We start from the raw sequence: 19,608 nt of genomic DNA on the forward strand, positions 1-19,608 counted from the left end.
CGAAGCAGATTTCCATGCTGGATGCCAGTGAGATCTCAGAATACAGAGCTCCAAATAATGCAACTTATGGGTACGAACGCACAGGGTGCTGCTGAAATCTGAAAGCCCAAAATGCACCACTGCTAGCCGCTCTGTACATAGCGACACCCAAATCTGAAAGCAGAATTCCCACTTCGCAGCCCTTTCTCATAACCCACCGATGTAGATGGGTGGAAATTCATTTTGAAAGCTGAAGCTGCTGAAACCGCACTTTCTGAAACCATGTGCGAGGGAAGACAAAGCCATCCTTCGAAATCCGTACTTCTCTAAATGTCGCGATTCGGGAACAAAATCGCACAGGCACCCACAAAAATTTGAACCCCGCTCATCCGATCGCGTTGCAAAGAGCCTACCAAAAATGATCATATTGAAGAAAATTGCTTTTAGGAGAAAATACAGTGGTACCTCTGGATGCGAACGGGATCCATTCCGGAGCTCTGTTTGCATCCTGAAGTGAACGCAGCCCGTGTCTGCGCGTGCACGGATCGTGATTTGCCGCTTCCGTGCATGACGTCATTTTGAGTGTCTGCGCATGCGTGAGCGGCGAAACCTGGAAGTAACGCGCTCCGTTACTTCTGAGTCGCCATGGAGCGTAACCTGAAAATGCTCAACCTGAAGCACATTTAACGTGGGACAAGAAGGTACAGTTAGAACTGGATATGGAACAACTGATTGGTTCAAAATTGGGAGAGGAGTACGACAAGGCTGTACAGTGGTGCCCCACAAGACGAATGCCTCACAAGACGGAAAACCTGCTAGACGAAAGGGTTTTCCGTTTTGGAGGTGCTTCGCAAAACGAATTTCCTATGGGCTTGCTTCGCAAGACGACAATGCCTTGTGAGTTCCTGCGGGGTTTTTTTTCCCCTTCCCCCCCCCTTTTTCTAAGCCGCTAAGCCGCTTATCAGCTGATCCGATCAGCAGATAAGCCGTTAAAAGCCGCTAAAAGCCGCTAATAGCGCTAATCCGCTAATCCGTCAATGGGCTTGCTTCGCAAGACAAAAAAACCGCTAGACGAACAGAATCACAGGACAGATTCTTTTCGTCTTGCGAGGCACCACTGTATATTGTCTCCCTGCTTATTTAACATATACAGAATTCATCATGCAAAAGGCTGGGCTGGATGAATCCCTAGCTGGAATTAAGACTGCTGGAAGAAATATCAACAACCTCAGATATGCAGATGACACAACCTTGATGGCAGAAAGTAAGGAGGAATTAAAGAACCTTTTAATGAGGGTGAAAGAGGAGAGCGCAAAATATGGTCTGAAGCTCAACATCAAAAAAAAAGAAAAAGAAGATCATGGCAACTGGTCCCATCACCTCCTAGCAAATAGAAGGGGAAGAAATGGGGGCAGTGAGAGATTTTACTTTATTGGGCTCCGTGATCACTGCAGATGGTGACAGAAGTCACGAAATTAAAAGACGCCTGCTTCTTGGGAGAAAAGCAATGACAAACCTAGACAGCATCTTACAAAGTGGAGACATCACCTTGCCAACAAAGGTCCGTATAGTTCAAGCTATGGTTTTCCCAGTAGTAATGTATGGAAGTGAGAGCTGGACCATAAAGAAGGCTGATCGCCAAAGAATGGATGCTTTTGAATTATGGTGCTGGAGGAGACTCTTGAGAGTCCCATGGACTGCAAGAAGATCAAACCTCTCCATTCTGAAGGAAATCAGCCCTGAGTGCTCACTGGAAGGACAGATCCTGAAGCTGAGGCTCCAATACTTTGGCCACCTCATGAGAAGAGAAGACTCCCTGGAAAAGACCCTGATGTTGGGAAAGATGGAGGGCACAAGGAGAAGGGGACGACAGAGGACGAGATGGTTGGACAGTGTTCTCGAAGCTACCAGCATGAGTTTGACCAAACTGCGGGAGACAGTGGAAGACAGGAGTGCCTGGCGTGCTCTGGTCCATGGGGTCACGAAGAGTCGAACATGACTAAACGACTAAACAACAACAACAAGGGGCTGCAACCTTTCCGAGGGCACCTCGTTTTTATGCACTCTGCAAAACTCTCCCTTTCAGCGGCCCACCAGCTCCGAAGGAAGACACCGGAGGCCTGCAGTTCTCCTCTTGGCGCCCCCCCAAAACCCAGAGGCCTTGGAGGGGCCTGCGAGGGAGAGCCGCCAGCCTTGCTTATCCAGGGTCGGCTGCGGTCCAGGCTCTCCAGCGAGGCCGAGTGAAGGTCAGCGCGAAAAGATTTTTGAGGCAGGCAGCCCGGCCTCATCCCGTCTCCGTCAACAGAGTTTTATGAGGGGGAGATGCATGAGGGGTTACAGCAAGTTCACTATGTGCAAAGTGCTTGGGGGGTGGCTTCTTCTTTTTTTCTAAAAGGGGGACATGGCAGGAGCAAAAAAGGAAGGGAGGAAACCAGATGGAGGACAGAACCAGACAGGATGGAGAAAATAATAATAATAATAATAAATAATAATAATAAATTATTTTATTTATACCTCGCCCTCCCCGGCCAGAGTCGGCTAACACCAATAAAATCGCAGTAAAAACATAATAAGGGAAAAAGAGAAGGGGAGGAAACCAATTTAAAATACAGGTTAAAATGCAATTTAAAATGCAGCCTCATTTTAAAGTACTGTAGCTGATAAATCAAGACCATAAGGGGAGGGAAACATAGGGGTCAGACCTACTTGAAACCAAAGGCCAGGAGGAACAGCTCTGTCTTGCAGGCCCTGCGGAAAGATGTCAAGTCCCGCAGGGCCCTAGTCTCTTGGGAGAGAGCGTTCCACCATGTCGGGGCCAGTGCTGAAAAGGCCCTGGCTCTAGTTAGACCAATCTAACCTCCTTGAGGCTCGGGACCTCCAAAAAAAAGCCTCAGATTGCAACCGCCTTCTCCACGTAATAGCTAGCTGCGAACCAGAGATGGGGAGACTCAGGGTGAAGGGCCAAATGTGGCCCTCAGGACCCTCTGCTCGGCCCTCATAACCCTTCTCAGGACACACCCCTTGCTGACAAGAGGCATTCGCCAGAGTTCAAGGACACATTCCCGGGAGGCGGAAACGAGACACAATTGCAAACCATGGTTTAGTGTTATGTGAACCAGCCCCAAGGAGTCTGTCTGTTCCCTTAATGAATGTTAAAATGATGTTGGACTGAAAATAAGTGGTTTTGGTATTAAGGCTAATAAGAATATGTAGATATAGATAGTTATTTGGATGAAAATATATAGTTATAATAGGTTAAGATTATAGAGTAAAGATAAATGAAAGAGGGTAAGGATTTGCTGAAAGGACTTTGTAAACGGGAATACAAAAGGGGAGGTGTGAGGAGGTCAAGGAAATAAGCAAATGAACTTAAAGATATTGAAAGATGGATTATTATTTTTTTCAAGATATTTTTCTTTCTTTTTTCTCTTCCTTTTTAATTTCTCAACTATTGGTTTTTTAGGTCTTTTTTTGGTAACTTTCTTGCTAGCTGTTGCTCTTTTTTGTATGTGTAATAGTTGGTTTAATTATTTTTAATTTAAAAAAAATATTATGTTTTGTATGTTTTGTGTAAAATCTTAATAAATATTATATAAAAAAGGAGTCTGTCTGTTCCCCTTCCTCTAGGTCAGCGGTTCTCAACCTGTGCTTCCCCAGATGTTGTTGGACTACAACTCCCATCATCCCTGAGCTCTGGCCTTGCTAGCTAGGGGTGATGGGAGTTGTAGTTCAACAACATCTGGGGACCCGCAGGTTGAGAAAGGCTGCTCTAGGTGCTTCCGCTATTTTGGAGTAGGGTGCAAACACGCACCGCAAAACTGTAGGCGAGGGCAAAACGTTGTTTGCCCATTCGGACGTACCCGGAAACCAGGTTGCCACAAACGGAAATCATAAGTCCAGAACTGTGTCTCCTGAGCTGAAGGAGGAGGCAGTATATATACAAGGCAGAAACTCCTCAGGGCCTGTTTGTGAAACATCAAACCAGGCAGGCATAACATCTGAACAGAGCCCAGCATCAGTAATCAACTCTTGGCCAACTGAGAATTCGAACTCGGCTCTTCCCGGCTCAAGCCCAACACTTTTGCCACCGCAGAATACTACCTCAAGTTTTTAAGTCTACTTTCCCTTTACTGGGTGACTTGCATTTGTAAGTGTGGTCTAGATTAGAAGAGAGAGATGCCAACTAACAGGGGAAAGAACTGAGAAGAAAACAAACAAAACAACAACAACCCGACAACATTTTATTTTTCCATGCAGACAAGCAAACGTAGAAGTGACAGAGCCTTCACTCTTCAGAGCTGTGGGGGAAATCGCAGCGAAGCATTGAATGAAAAACATTTGAAGAACGCCTAATGTTTTGACACATTGAGTTCACAGGGAAAGAGGGTTTGCCTTGTATCCTGTTGCCGCAGATGTACGGCATGGCAAGCCGGGATCTTTCAAACAAAAACCTTATCAGCTCAGTCGCAGCACGGCCCAAACTCCTGTTTTTCTCATCGGAGAAGTCAGCTGGGCAACCAAGAAGCTACAAATAAGAGTTGCTGCCTTTGGGTTTCAAAAGTTCCCTCACCATGGGGGCAGAGCTCCTTAGTAGCTTAGCTCATTTTTTTTAATGAAGCCATGCCTCTGAGCTTGCACAGAGTACATTTCCCTTGAGAGTCAGTGTGATATAGCGCCTGGAGCAAAGGAATGGATACAGGACACTGGGTTTCAAATTCCCACTAGGCCTTGAAAGATCACAAGATGACCCCAGTATTATTATTATTATTATTATTATTATTATTATTATTATTAAGATTTGTATATACCACCCTATACCCATAGATCTCAGGGTGGTTCACAACATAAAATTGCAATATAACAAAACACAAAATACATAACAAAAACAGAAACGACCCAATAACCCTCTCCTTCCACAATACATTTAAAAGGGCATCAGACGTCAATCAGTCAAAGGCCTGGTTGGAAAGGAACATTTTGCCTGGCGCCTAAAGGTGTATAATGAAGGCGTCAGGTGAACTTTTCCGGCGAGAGCATTCCACTGCATTCCCCCCCTTCGCCCCCCCCTTTTCTTCCTTCTCCTTCTCCTTTACTTTTTTTATTTCCTATAATGGCTTATGTTCTATGCCATGTAGTTTGATTTTTTTTGTAGTTTTTTTTTAGACTTTTCCATTATTATTAAAGGTTTTTCTTTTGTAATTTCGGTTGTTTGTATTTATCTGTATTTGTTTAAAGCAAAATAAAAATTGCGAAATTACGAAATAAAGAAATTATGAAAGAAAGAAAGAAAGAAAGAAAGAAAGAAAGAAAGAAAGAAATGAATGAAAGAAGGAAGGAAGGAAGGAAGGAAGGAAGGAAGGAAGGAAGGAAGAAAGAAAGAAAGAAAGAAAGAAAGAAAGAAAGAAAGAAAGAAAGAAAGAAAGAAAAGTTTGTATTTATCTGTATTTGTTTAAAGCAAAATAAAAATTACGAAATTACGAAATTACGAAATAAATGAAAGGAAGGAAGGAAGGAAGGAAAGAAAAGGAAAGAAAAGAAAAGAAAAGAAAAGAAAAGAAAAGAAAGAAAGAAAGAAAGAAAGAAAGAAAGAAAGAAAGAAAGAAAGAAAAGTTTGTATTTATCTGTATTTGTTTAAAGCAAAATAAAAATTACGAAATTACGAAATTACGAAATAAATGGAAGGAAGGAAGGAAGGAAGGAAGGAAAGAAGGAAGGAAAGAAAAGAAAGAAAGAAAGAAAGAAAGAAAGAAAGAAAGAAAGAAAGAAAAGTTTGTATTTATCTGTATTTGTTTAAAGCAAAATAAAAATTACGAAATTACGAAATTACGAAATAAATGGAAGGAAGGAAGGAAGGAAGGAAGGAAGGAAGGAAGGAAAAGAAAGAAAGAAAGAAAGAAAGAAAGAAAGAAAGAAAGAAAGAAAGAAAGAAAGAAAGAAAGAAAGAAAGAATTATTATTTATACCCCGCCCACCTGGCTGGGTTTCCCCAGCCACTTTGGGCGGCTTCCAAAAGAATATTAAAATACTGTGATACATCAAACATTAAAAGCTCCCCTAAACAGGGCTGCCTTCAGATGTCTTCTAAAAGGCCTGTTCTTGTGCTGCTGCCCCGGTCCGGACCTCTCGTGGAAGAGGCACATGAAGAAGGACCTCAGAAGATGATCTCAGGGTCCAGGTAGGTTCATATGGAAAGAGGCTGTTCTTGAGGCAGTGCAATCCTGAGCCGTTTAAGGCTTTATAGGTCAAAACCAGGACTTTGAATTGGGCCCAGAAACTAATTGGTAGCCAATGCAGTTGGACCAGGATCGGCGTTATATGCTCAAACCGTCTTGCCCTGGTAAGTGTGAGCAACCTAGCCGCTGATTTCTGCACTAGCTGACGTTTCCGAACTGTCTTCAGAGGCAGCCCTACATATAACACATTGCAGTGATTTAACCTGGAGTTTACCAGAGCATAGACAACAGGGACATGGGTGGCGCTGTGGGTTAAACCACAGAGCCTAGGGCTTGCCGATCGGAAGGTTAGCGGTTCGAATCCCTGCGACGGGGTGAGCGTCCGTTGCTCGGTCCCTGCTCCTGCCAACCTCGCAGTTCAAAAGCACATCAAAGTGCAAGTAGATAAATAGGTACCGCTCCGGCGGGAAGGTAAACGGCGTTTCCATGCGCTGCTGTGGTTCTCCAGAAGCGGCTTAGTCATGCTGGCCACATGACCCGGAAGCTGTACGCCGGCTCCCTCAGCCAGTAAAGCGAGATGAGCGCCGCAACCCAAGAGTCGTCCGCGACTCGACCTAATGGTCGGGGTCCCTTTACCTTTACTTCTGTAGGAGAAGGTAGTTTTAATGTAACGGGGGGGGGGCGGGGGAGCTGATGTGCAGTCTGTATACATGATGCAAATTAAGCAAGTCTGCTTAAAATGTACCGGATACAGGTAGGTAGCCGTGTTGGTCTGCCGTAGTCGAAGCAAAATAAAAAAATTCCTTCCAGTAGCACCTTAGAGACCAACTAAGTTTGTTATTGGTAGGAGCTTTCGTGTGTATGCACACTTCTTCAGATACATGTACCAATTACACATTCTTTTGCCAGGTTCAGAGAAAGACAGAGAACTTTGGAGGGCAGTGAAATCTCTCCCCGCCTCCCCCACAACCCGATTCTTGGAAATCTAGCAATCACACATACACACAAACTTCTGAGATTCCTCCAAGTGCAAGTAGATAAATAGGTACTGCTCTGGCGGGAAGGTAAACGGCGTTTCTGTGCGCTGCTCTGGTTCGCCAGAAGCGGCTTAGTCATGCTGGCCACATGACCCGGAAGCTGTACGCCGGCTCCCTCGGCCTATAGAGCGAGATGAGCGCCGCAAGCCCAGAGTCGTCCACGACTGGACTTAACGGTCAGGGGTACCTTTACCTTTACCTTAGACAATAGTAATTAGGCTGTCCCTGGCAAGGTAAGGATGCAGTTGGGCTACCAGCCGAAGCTGATGGAAGGCACTCCGGGCCACCTGAGCACCCCAGAATTCAGGGGGAGGCTGGGAACGGGTTTTTAATGTACAGTGTGTATGCAACCAAAGTTAAGAGCCCAAAACTTATAAGGGTCCATCCAGTGGCGTAGCGTGGGGGTTGCAGGGGGAGCCGGCCGCACCGGGCGCAACATCTGGGGGTTAGGGTTAGGGGGCGCAAATCCACGGGTTAGGGGGCACAAATCCATGGGTTAGGGGGCACAAATCCACGGGTTAGGGGCGCAAATTACTTGCCTTGCCCCGGGTGCTGACAACCCACGCTACGCCACTGGGTCCATCCAAAAGGAACCAGAGTAGATTAGGTTTCCCTTCCAGCTTGCCTTTTGCTCTTTCCAGGAAGAAGCCACTGCTCCAGCAAATCAATTTTGGGCAGCCCCCTTTCTGCACGATGCCTTGAGCCAAGGGCTCCCTAGCCATGTTCCTTTGCAGGGCGACTCATGCTTTGGGCTCTCCTTAGCCCATCCCTGACAGCAGCAATCTCTTGCGCTCCCGAGCTCAGCGCCGTGCTAATTCGAGCAAAACGATGATTGCCCTCCCCTCCTTCAAAAGCCTGGCACTTGACTGCCATTTCCAGAAAAGTGCTCAAATTACTAGCTGCGTTATTAAGGGCACAATGCCACGTCTCTCGCAATCGCATAATGGCACACTTTTATTAAAAGAGCAGGAGGATCAGGGGGGAGAGAGAGAGAGAGAGAGAGAGAGAGAGAGAGAGAGAGAAGCAGAGAGCGAGGAGAGCTTTGCACCATCGTCGTGAGATCGGTGGATCTGGGTTCTGCCATCCGGAACAGCTTCCCTAGAGAGCCCAGATTACTTTAATATATATATATATATATATATAAAATAAATAAATAAATTCCCTTTTTACATAACAGGGCTTTTGCTCGTCGCCACGCGCACACAGGCAGAACCGAAGGAGAAAGGGCCGCTTGCATTCTCCAAGTGCCGTTAATCCCACGGTTCGCCCTGAAAAGCATGTTCGCCTCACGGGGCCCAGCCTTGAACGCTAAAGGCTCCCACCAGCTTGATGTGAGTGCCAAGGTTATGCCAGGAATGTGAGGCCTACGCTGGAGGCTGGAAGGAACATTTGCAAAAGACGCAGAGTCCAGAGGCACAGCAAACCATTTTTCCCCCTTTTTTCTTTAGCCTGAAAAGAGGTCTCCGGTGTGACTGCTACTCTGGAAGAAGGGTGCAATTTCTACTACTCCACCAGCAGCAGCTGGGACCTCAGTAGGGATGTGTGTGTCTCTGTGTGCACTCAGCTTCCAAGATATGACCACGAAGGCCGCCTGCTTCTCGCAAAGAGCAGGTGAAGTAACAGACCTGTTTCTAAGCCACCAGGTTAGATAGTTCCCACGGCCAAATGCAAAAAAAATAATAATTCCTGAGCATAGAATAGAAGCGTATCTGTTGGAAATAACTTGCAGATAACTAATTGGCTTAGGATTTTATATCAGCTAAGTGACGAATCAATTGGTATAATTTTAAAATGAAAAGATTTAAAGATCTTAACGCTTAAGTTAAATTTTATAAGAACTGTGATTTGGAAAACCGTTAAATGGATATACATGGAAATTCAACCAAGGGGAAGTGAGGAAGTCACTTAAGGGGGACATTGTGGCCCAGTAGAGGTTCAAACCCTGGTCTCCCAGATCTTAGTGCAATGCTCTCACCACTAGGCCACACTGTCTCTACCATGCAGGCAGCCGCCATCCTCCCTTGATGTGCTTGTACATCCGCAATGGCTCTACTGGAGCTCCCCTTGCCACTTCTGCCCACGGCCTTGTGCCCTCCAGTCCCAGTAAGAACCGCAAAGGGGTGTACATGATCTGGTCAAGCCTGTAAAAAAATAAATCTGGGGGTGGCATGGGAAAGAAAGGGGTTGTGGATAGAGAAAGTCCCCTACCCTGCAATACAGGGACAATACTAACCTAACAGGGCAGGTGCAAAGATTACTAGATCACGTCTGGGCTCTGCTTTGAGCACTACGTGATTGCGAAGCTGGACAATCACATTTCCTCTATCTCCCAAGTAAAAGGGAGAGGGCGGCCATAGCTTAATGCCTCGTTCCGCAGAGTACAGAACTCCTTTATTGCTAAAATTAAATGTGAGATTCAGCACAAATGCTCTGTTGGTTATAGCTGGCGCCCACAATGAAGCAAGTAATTGTTTGATGTTCACCAAATGCTTTTTGTTGGCATTTTTAGTAGGTTGCATTAGTGTTCACTCATTTGGAGCCCTGTGAGATTTGGGGGGGCGGAGAGACATTGAAGAAATGCTCCCCCAAATCCATCATCCGCTGCCTGCTCTTTCTTTGACTGGCCAGGGGTCCGGCAGCTTTTAAAAAGTGGGATGGCCGTCCTTCTCGGGACAGTGCTCCTAAGCCAAACAGGGATCACTTAGTGGACAGGATGACATCATGATATAGGGCAGCCAATCAGATCTGACCTGGAAAGGATGGGGGATATGAAACAGCCAGCCCAATGGACAGACATGTTTCCTGCAATGCTTGACTCCCGCTCTGAAAGGACAAACACATTTGGCACCTTTTGACATCGACATACCAAAAGGAAAAAGGAAAAACCGAAAGAGGGAAGCCTTTTTGCCAGGGCCAAAAATACCCCTCTATTTGCTAGCCAAGAAGCAACTGCACCCCACAAAACAACAACAACAACAAAGCCAGAAAATAAAATACCACATTACTCTACATCAGGCCTAACGAAGAAGCAAGCCAGTATTGGCGTAGTCTTGCTTTTTGAGCAACGGACGCTCAATGAAACAGGGATGAGTAGACTAGAAGAAGCCTCCCTACCAATAAAACCTAAACATTGACAATCTTTTGTTCTCCTTCTATGGACACCCAAAACCAACTTTTGCAGTGATCCAAAAGAGCATGGGATGATGAGAAGTCTTCCACAGCCATAGTTCTGAAGGCAGGTCCTTGTTCTATATGCTCAAATTCCCACACAGCTCAATAAACAGGTGCCATTTCTGACCACAAACAAGGCTTGGGGATTCAGTCTAATCAAACTCTCCGAATGAGACCTAAATGGGTGTGTCACATAACCTGGATTCGCCATTGGGTGTGCATTCAGTGGGGAACGGCAGCCAATCTTGGCTCTCTGATGAGCAGGCCTCTACAACACAACTGCTTGCTTGTTGGGTTCAGGAATCTGCCTTGAGGGCCTCATCCTTTTACAGGCAAACTTCCGAGGGCCACGTGTCTACAGAGATGAAACTGGGCACAGCAATGCATGGAACCCTAACCTTTGCTCAGTAGGCTACTTTTCTAGACACACACATTGGTGGTTCCTACGCAGGTCTCTAGCCCAGCAAGGAAGAGCCATGATCACAGTTGAAGGACACATCCCAGGCCAAAGCACTCAAGGAGGGCGAGCAACATGGTGTGTGGACATGCCCAGAGAACCAGATTCATCCCTGAGGCTCTTCCCCCACATGCTATACTTTTACATGCCTATATACACACTTGCCATGAGCTACTAGGATTTGTGGACAACTACCCTACATGACAAACCACCGAATGACAAGAGGTAGCTTCTCAGGACCTTCAGGTCCTGGGCTGATTCCACCCACCCAGGCTGGCCATTGGATCTTCCAAGACAGGAAGTAGGATAAGAATGCTTCCTGTATGAACTGAGCCTTGCTTGAGCCAAAAAGGTCTTCCTGAACTCTGATGTGGTTCTATATCCTTGGCTCCTGACTAGTGACTTGTTCAATGGGTCTTTGTTCCTGGCTCACCTCAGACTGCTGAAAAACAGCGATGCGGTTAATTAATTTACACTCAGGACTTAAGTGGTCTTTCCAAGTTGGGGGCTCTTTTTAGAACCTAGACGTGGTCCTCCAAGATGACGTTGGACTATAACTCTCATTGTCCCTGGCCATCCTGGATGGAGTCCAGCTACATCTGAGACTCCCCCAAGGCATCTTGGTCCCAGGCCATTTAGAATCTTAAATCTTATTTCTTTAGGCTGGTTTTGCCTCACAACTGTTGCACCTCCTATACAGAGGATCCATTTTACAATGGAAAGTAAACTTGATGGAAAGAGCACATTAAAAATAAATATCTGCAAATAGCATCAGATTGGGAGGGGGCCCCTGATAATTATTGGAACCCCAGCAGTTAGAAGGGGGGAGTTAAAAGCAATTCCTTCCCCTGCTGCGGTGCTGAAGAAAATCCCTCATCCGAACTTATTTACACTGGGAGGAAATTTTCCATTAGTGTCCATGGGGGTTCCATCTCAATACGAATAGTCCTCATCTCTTCCAAGTCAAGGCCCATAAAGCATCCACAACAGATGTCCGTCCAATAGCGGCTTGAAGAGGAGATGTCCTAGTCTTCCTAAAAATCTAGCTGAACAGAGGCAGAGCAAAGTTAAGCACTGGAGAAGCAGAAATGCCCAAGTCTTGTTTATATCTGCTGCTTTTCCTATCCTGGGCAAATGTGATCGATAAGCTTTATCGCTCAGCCCAATCTTTTTCTTCTTCCCTGATCTTTCAGACCTTCTTTACAGGTTTGATCTTCTAGGCCAGAAATAAAACATCAAACATTAAAAACTTCCACGTACAGGGCTGCCTTAAGATGTCTTCTAAAAGTTGTATAATTATTCATCCCCTTAACAGCTGACGGGAGGCCATTCCACAGAATGGGTGCTACTACCAAGAAGGCCCTCTGCCTGGTTCCCTGTAACTTCACTTCTTGCAGTGAGGGAACAGCCAAAAGGTCCTCGGAGTTGGACCTCAGTATCTGGGCTGAACGATGGGGGTGGAGACGCAACTTCAGGTATATAGGGCCAAGGCAGTTTAGGGTTCTAAAAGTCAGCACCCACACAATATGACCTACCACGGCTTCAATCAGTTTCCCCCTGAAAAACCACAGCTGAGTCGCGCTAAGACTGTTATCAGCTGTAACCACTATGTTTTTCCAAATCTTAATGCTGCATAGACAATCCTTGTTTTCTGTGTTACTGAAACCAGGTAAGGTTGCCACCTGTTTTCCTGACATATTTCCTGTTAACCACGGTGTGTCAGGCATGGACCTAACAGGTGGAGATCTTTCCCATCACTAACTCTCCAAGCCCAGAAAGGTTTCACCTGTTGGATTAAATCCCACAGCAAATACAGGCACAGGGGCCCTAGCCACCCCCCAGTTTTTTGGATGCCAGTGTTGAAGCCAGGCAGGAAGTCAAGAACATTTCCCTGTTGTTTGGCCTCCAGTACCTCCATATATTCAAAAATATACTATCTCTGCAGAGGGAGGTTCCATCTCATAGCCAAGGAAAGTTCAATCATGTATAGACACTCAGATACTTCCCGGATCCATGATTCTACAGCATGTGTGGGGATCCTGTTTCAACCAGAGGCCCACATTCCTTCCCAGGCAATGTTTCAAGGGCCACATGGCAGTGGTGGGCAAGGCCAGAGGCAGAAATGGGCGGGGCAGCAAATGTAAAACTTACCTTTTTCACAGTAAGCTAGTTATTTCACCTAGACAGCATCTTAAAAAGCAGAGACATCACCTTGCCGACAAAGGTCCGTATAGTTCAAGCTATGGTTTTCCCAGTAGTGATGTATGGAAGTGAGAGCTGGACCATAAAGAAGGCTGATTGCCGAAGAATGGATGCTTTTGAATTCTGGTGCTGGAGGAGACTCTTGAGAGTCCCATGGACTGCAAGAAGATCAAACCTCTCCATTCTGAAGGAAATCAGCCCTGATTGCTCACTGGAAGGACAGATCATGAAGCTGAGGCTCCAAGACTTTGGCCACCTCATGAGAAGAGAAGACTCCCTGGAAAAGACCCTGATGTTGGGAAAGATGGAGGGTGCAAGGAGAAGGACACGACAAAGGACGAGATGGTGGGACAGTGTTCTCAAAGCTACCAGCATGAGTTTGACCAAACTGCGGGAGGCAGTGGAAGACAGAAGTGCCTGGCGTGCTCTGGTCCAGGGGGTCACGAAGAGTCGGACACGACTAAACAAGAAGTTATTTCACACATCTCTTTCACCTCCCGTCCAAACAAGCAAGATGCATTATCCGACTTCAAGGACACAGCTTGGGAGATGAAGAAAATCCCAGGCAGAGTGTCGAGGGTCAGACACAGAGAACGCATTTGGCCCCTGTGCCTGAGATTCTCACTCTTGCTCTACAGGGTGATTCACAAGCACACATTATAATAATAATAATTATGATGATGATGAGAAATTCAATGTCACATTATGCTGCTGTTTCCATCTAGACAAAACAATCCCTCATCTCCTCCCAGTGTTAGAAACTCAGATACATAAGCTACGGGACAAAGGTGGCTCTGTGGTCTAAACCTCTGAGCCTCTTGGGCTTGCTGATTGGAAGGTCGGAGGTTCAAATCCCCACAACGGGGTGAGCTCCCACTGAAGAAGAAGAGGAGGAGTTTGGATTTGATATCCCACTTTATCACTACCCGAAGGAGTCTCAAAGCGGCTAACATTCTCCTTTCACTTCCTCCCCCACAACAAACACTCTGTGAGGTGAGTGGGGCTGAGAGACTTCAGAGAAGTGTGACTAGCCCAAGGTCACCCAGCAGCTGCATGTGGAGGAGCGGAGACGCGAACCTGGTTCACCAGATTATGAGACTACTGCTCTTAACCACTACACCACACTGGCTCTCTGTCCCAGCTCCTGCCAACCTAGCAGTTTGAAAGTACACCAGTGCAAGTAGATAAATAGGTACCGCTCCGTCGGGAAGGTAAACAGCGTTTCCGTGGGCTGCTCTGGTTCGCCAGAAGCGGCTTAGCCATGCTGGCCACATGACCTGGAAGCTGTATGCCGGCTCCCTCGGCCAATAAAGCGAGAGGATAAAGCGCCGCAACCCCATTGTTGCCTTTGACTGGACTCAACCATCCAGGCGTCCTTTACCTGTTTACCTTAAACCAATGTTACAGTTGCCAACATGGAATGCCTTGTTGCCATTTTGGGACAAGGTGGCTCTAAAGTCTTATTTTTCAAGTGATGGAGTGATTGACAGTTAAATATATGGCTAGTTCAGAGGACAACCCTGAGCCAGGTTTAGAACTTTGAGAACTTAAAAGAAGAAAAGTCACTTTTGCCCAGGAACTGTCCACATATATATTGGCCTATTCCTACCTCTTTTTCTTAACGGTGACACAGACCATTCATAATGACCTAGCCACTGTGATCCACGCGACGGTCACCTCCAGACTGGATTATTGCAACTCGCTTTATGTGGGGCTGCCCTTGAGACTGACCCAGAAACTCCAGCGGGTGCAGAATGCCGCGGCGAGCCTCCTTATGGGGTCTTCGCTGCGAGATCACATTCACCCGGTGCTATACCAGCTGCACTGGCTCCCGGTGGAGTACAGGATCAGGTTCAAGGTGCTGGTTTTAACCTTTCAAGCCCTATACGGCCTACGACCCTCGTACCTACGGGACCGCCTCTCCTGGTATGTCCCATGGAGGACCTTACGGTCTTCAAATAAAAACATCTTGGAGATCCTGGGCCACAGGGAGGTTAGGCTGGCCTCGACCAGAGCCAGGGCTTTTTCGGCCATGGTCCCGATCTGGTGGAACGCTCTGTCCCAAGAGACCAGGGCCCTGCGGGACTTGACATCTTTCCGCAGGGCCTGCAAGACAGAGCTGTTCCACCAGGCCTTTCGTCAGGGCACAGCTTGACTCCCTCCTTTGGCAATCTTCACAGAACTTTAGCCTAATGGTTGCCATCAATTTGATTTGAATTAATTTTATAATGAAATGATTTTAGAATGTTGTACTATTTTATTGTTGTTAGCCGCCCTGAGCCCGGCTTTGGCTGGGGATATAAATAAAATTTAGTATTATTATTATTTATTAATGGTGAGTGGGGTGAAGACAAGCCACAGCAATTGACTATAACATCGTTCACTGCTCCTGCTCAGGCTGCATGGAAAAAGCGTTTCGGTTCCTGAAATTCATTACTGATGGTACAGATAAAATAGAACAGGTGGAACTGTACAGGATGGGGTATTCATGTGGGGGGGGGGAGCCAAGATCCAGGGCTCCCCAGGCATGCACCTCCAGAGCGTGGAGACGTCAGGTGTCATCCTGTCTCCCAGGTACCTTCACTTGGTAGCAAGTGGCCAATAAAGGTAAAGGTAAAGGGACCCCTGACCATTTGGTCCAGTCATGACCGACTCTGGGGTTGCAGCGCTCATCTCGCTTTATTGGCCGAGGGACCCGGCGTACAGCTTCCGGGTCATGTGGCCAGCATGACTAAGCCGCTTCTGGCAAACCAGAGCAGCGCACGGAAACGCCATTTACCTTCCCGCTGGAGCGGTACCTATTGATCTACTTGCACTTTGACGTGCTTTCAAACTGCTAGGTTGGCAGGAGCAGGGACCGAGCAATGGGAGCTCACCCCGTCGCGGGGAATCGAACCGCCGACCTTCTGATTGGCAAGTCCTAGGCTGTGCGGTTTAACCCACAGCACCACCCGCACCAGGTGCAAAATGCGCCTAGCAAATTTGAACCACTGTCCTCTCTCCATATGCTGTTTTGGAGGATTCTACCCCCACAAGTCAATTTCAAGGGTGCATAGCAGAGGGGAAGCCCTGCTCACACAGAAGCCTACAGGACTAGCTAGCCGAATCCCACCCATTATTCCTATTACCATTATTCCTTCACCAGCGGATCCCAGGGCGGGTTGGAACAGTTTGAAACCCTGCATTAAGAACCAGCTAAAACAAATCAGAGTCGCGGGAACAGGTCCTGAAAACACACACCTCAAGTGTCACAAGGCCAGGGCAGAAAAAGGTGTGTCTTTAGCACCTTAGGAAGCTGAATCCAGGAGGTTAAACCACTGAGGCTATTTCGAGTGACACCAGACGACCCAAGAATTCTGTCTGCCCTGCGATGGTCCGTTCACACATGCCAGCCAGCCTAACAGTGCTGCAATTGTGGAGCGAACAAGCGTTTGCGTGAGGAGCAAGCTCTACGATGGATGCAGGCCAAACTATGCAAAGACTGAAGATTGGGAGTTTTGGATTACAGCTTTTCCACACCAAAAACACACACAACACCACCCCTATTTGCAAACCAGATGTAGAACTTACACACACACAACCAAAGCCCAGAAATCCATATTACAACTTTTTGGTTCTGGATCGTACCCATGGTTAAGATTACTTCCTTGAGAAGATCTGCAATGATGAAGGACTGTAGGCCTTCCTTGCAATCCAGGGTTTCTCATGGCCAGATAACCCTTTCAGTGCCCCTCATCCCAAGCATCCAGATAGTGTCACTTCCAATAAAATGTATATTCCTGATCTTGTCCCTGCCCTTGAGCCGTGTGTGTGTGTGTGTGTGTGTGTGTTGTAAGGCTCCAGCCCTCCCTCTTTTAAGCTGGCACCTTCTCGCAATTGCAAACGGAAGGTCTCCCACCTTTCCAGTGCAGAAACACACCTTCATTTCTGCAAAAGGAGAAAAGGGAGAAGTGTCGCATGGGGGAGGGGGTGGAATCCCCCCCCCCTCGAAACCAATGCAAACTTGAGCAGACTTGCTAGATAAAAGGGGGGCTGGAAGAGGAAACTGTCACAAATCCCATAGCGACCCTCTTGCAATTCAATACCTCCAAGCAGATGGGTTTTTTTTTCCTCTCTCTCTTCCTAAACCGACACCACCCCATCGGAAGCCACACTTTGCCTGAAAGCTCCTAGACAATGCATCTAAACACGAATGTCACTCCGAGTTCACCAGAAAGGCAAAACAAGCCGGCGAGGCTTCCTCCGATGGCTATATACGACTGCAAGCAGCCCCGTCAACTTGTAACGATTGCAATTTTGGGGGGGGGGGGTTTGAGCTAATCCATCGCCACAGCGTCGGCCCAGCTATGAAGGAATTTTAACTCTTCGCATGCAACAAGACAGCTATTGTACGTTCTTCCAGCATCTCTCTGCACATCTCGGCTGCCCCCCACTTGCAAAAAAATAAAAGGAGACAGCCTATAGATGCAGGGGAGATATTAGATATATAATTATGCATGCAAATAAAATAAAATAAAAAGAGCCCTACCCCCTTCTGATCCACCTTGGCGCACATCTGCGCTCTGCAATTGTGGACACACAGAAGTAAGAAAAATGCTAACGGGGGGGGGGGCAGCTGGGGAGAAAGAGAGGCAGAATAATCGCAGCGATCGAGGGGCAAGTTTGCAAGGAGAGCAACTGTGCCGACCCCAAATAAATAATGAAATAAGGCAGAAAAAGAGAGAGAAATAAAGTATCGGATCCGGTACCATTTTGATGCCAGGGTCTCCGGTCAATTGAGCCCCGGTGCTCCTCTACTTGCTGGGGGGTTGTGATCTCCATGAAAATGTTGGAATGTGACAGATTAGATCTTTCTTTTTAAAGGTTTTCTCCTCCTCTCCCTTTTTTTCTCCTTCCCCCTTTTCCTCTGCAGTGGTTCCTTCTGCTGGGCTGCAGCGGGGGGGCCTCCTGCGCTCTCGTCTCCCCTCCGCCGCCGCGGCTGCCTCTGCTGGCTTGCTGCCGCTCCTCCTCCCCTCCCGCCGCCCGCCCCTTTGGCGGCTGCTTCACTCCGGCCCCCCCATCGCCCTGTCAGCCCCGGAGGAAGAGGCAGGCGAGCCTGGCAGCGCGCTGCCAGTGCCAGAAGCCGGGCCCAGCTGATTGGAGGCGCCGCCTCCCGTGCGCCTGCGCGCGGACCTTTCCTCCCTCTCTCGCTCCGATTTAAAGGGACTTTTGCAAGGCGCGCTCCCACCCAAGCAAATAGCCGGCCTGCAAAGGGGTGGCCGCCCCTTCCAGGGCCGGATTTATATATCAGCTAAACAAGCTATAGCACATAGCTGTCAACGTTTCCCCCCTTTTTAAGGGAAATTCCCTTATTCCGAATAGGATTCCTTGCAAGAAAAGGGAAAAGTTGACAGCTATGCTATAGCTTAGTGCTGCACTCACTGGGGGGGGGGGGGTTAAAGGAAAAAACACACCTCGATGTGCATTTCCAAAATATAAGCTAAAAAACAAATAAAATAAAACCTACATACAGCAACAGTGTTTTGTGTTGTGTAGGCTCCTATGATTGTAAGTAATGGGCCCCAATCATTTTAAGTTAGAACTTAATAATTATTTCACTATTAATATACTCCTTCTTAATTGTATACAATTACTACTACTACTACTACTACTACTACTATTATTATTAATACCTCACCCATCTAGCCGGGCTTCCCCAGCCACTCTGGGCAGCTTCCAACAAAATATTAAAATACAATAATGCATCAAACATTAAAAGCTTCCCTAAACAGGGCTGTATTTCGCTATTGATACAGTGGTACTTGGGGTTACGTACGCTTCAGGTTACAGACGCTTCAGGTTACAGACTCCGCTAACTCAGATCTATTACCTTGGGTTAAGAACTTTGCATCAGGATGAGAACAGAAATCGTGCAGCGGCGGCAGTGGGAGGCCCCATTCACTAAAGTGGTGCTTCAGGTTAAGAACAGTTTCAGGTTAAGAACAGACCTCCGGAACGAATTAAGTACTTAACATGAGGTACCACTGTATGCTTCTTCTTAATGGTATTTCTGTTCAATGATTACTTTGATAAAATACATATTTTGTTATGTGCAAATGACTTGAGATACCTATTGGGGCCATAAATTACCATATAGCATATATTCAACACACAAAAAACCAGCGACAATTTGTTGTTGACAAAGGACAGCTGGACATATAAAGGGCCCCATTACCTTCAGTAGCTTAGGGCCTCATCAAACCTAAATCTGGCCCTGCCCCGGAAAACTACAAAGTGCAGGTGACTGGTGATGCGATTTTGCAGCCCCTCTTAAGGCTGCAAGAGCATGCCCTGCACATTTAACCCAAGAGGAAGCCCAGGGTGTGCAGGGTTTGCAACAGAGTCACCATGGAAGGAGTCACGTTGCACGTGGGAAGCCTGTTCAAGTCCACATTTATTTATTTTTTTGCAGAGGCAGACACGGTTGTCTGGTGCTTGCTCCCACTGAACTTGGCTTGCCGATGGAGGGCTGGTTGCCTTTTCCTGTTGTGTGGGAGACCCCCCCCCCCTTTTGTGTGGTAGGGTGTACTGGAGGACGTTTTGGCTGTCTT

The 19,608-nt window shown here is 47.1% G+C and overlaps 1 protein-coding gene across 1 annotated transcript in view; it reads right to left on the minus strand.

Annotated features, from left to right (window-relative positions):
* The window catches only part of ZBTB47 (zinc finger and BTB domain containing 47), a 43,622-nt gene extending 25,454 nt beyond the window's left edge, over positions 1-18,168 (minus strand). The window contains exon 1 of the mRNA XM_083466861.1: positions 17,767-18,168. Coding sequence (XP_083322987.1) covers positions 17,767-17,769 — 3 coding nt within the window. The 5' untranslated portion in view covers positions 17,770-18,168. The remainder of the gene's footprint in view (positions 1-17,766) is intronic.
* Between the last annotated feature and the right edge of the window lie 1,440 nt (positions 18,169-19,608).

Source organism: Podarcis liolepis (genome assembly GCF_965112155.1).
Source record: "Podarcis liolepis genome assembly, chromosome: 12".
Lineage (NCBI taxonomy): Eukaryota > Metazoa > Chordata > Lepidosauria > Squamata > Lacertidae > Podarcis > Podarcis liolepis.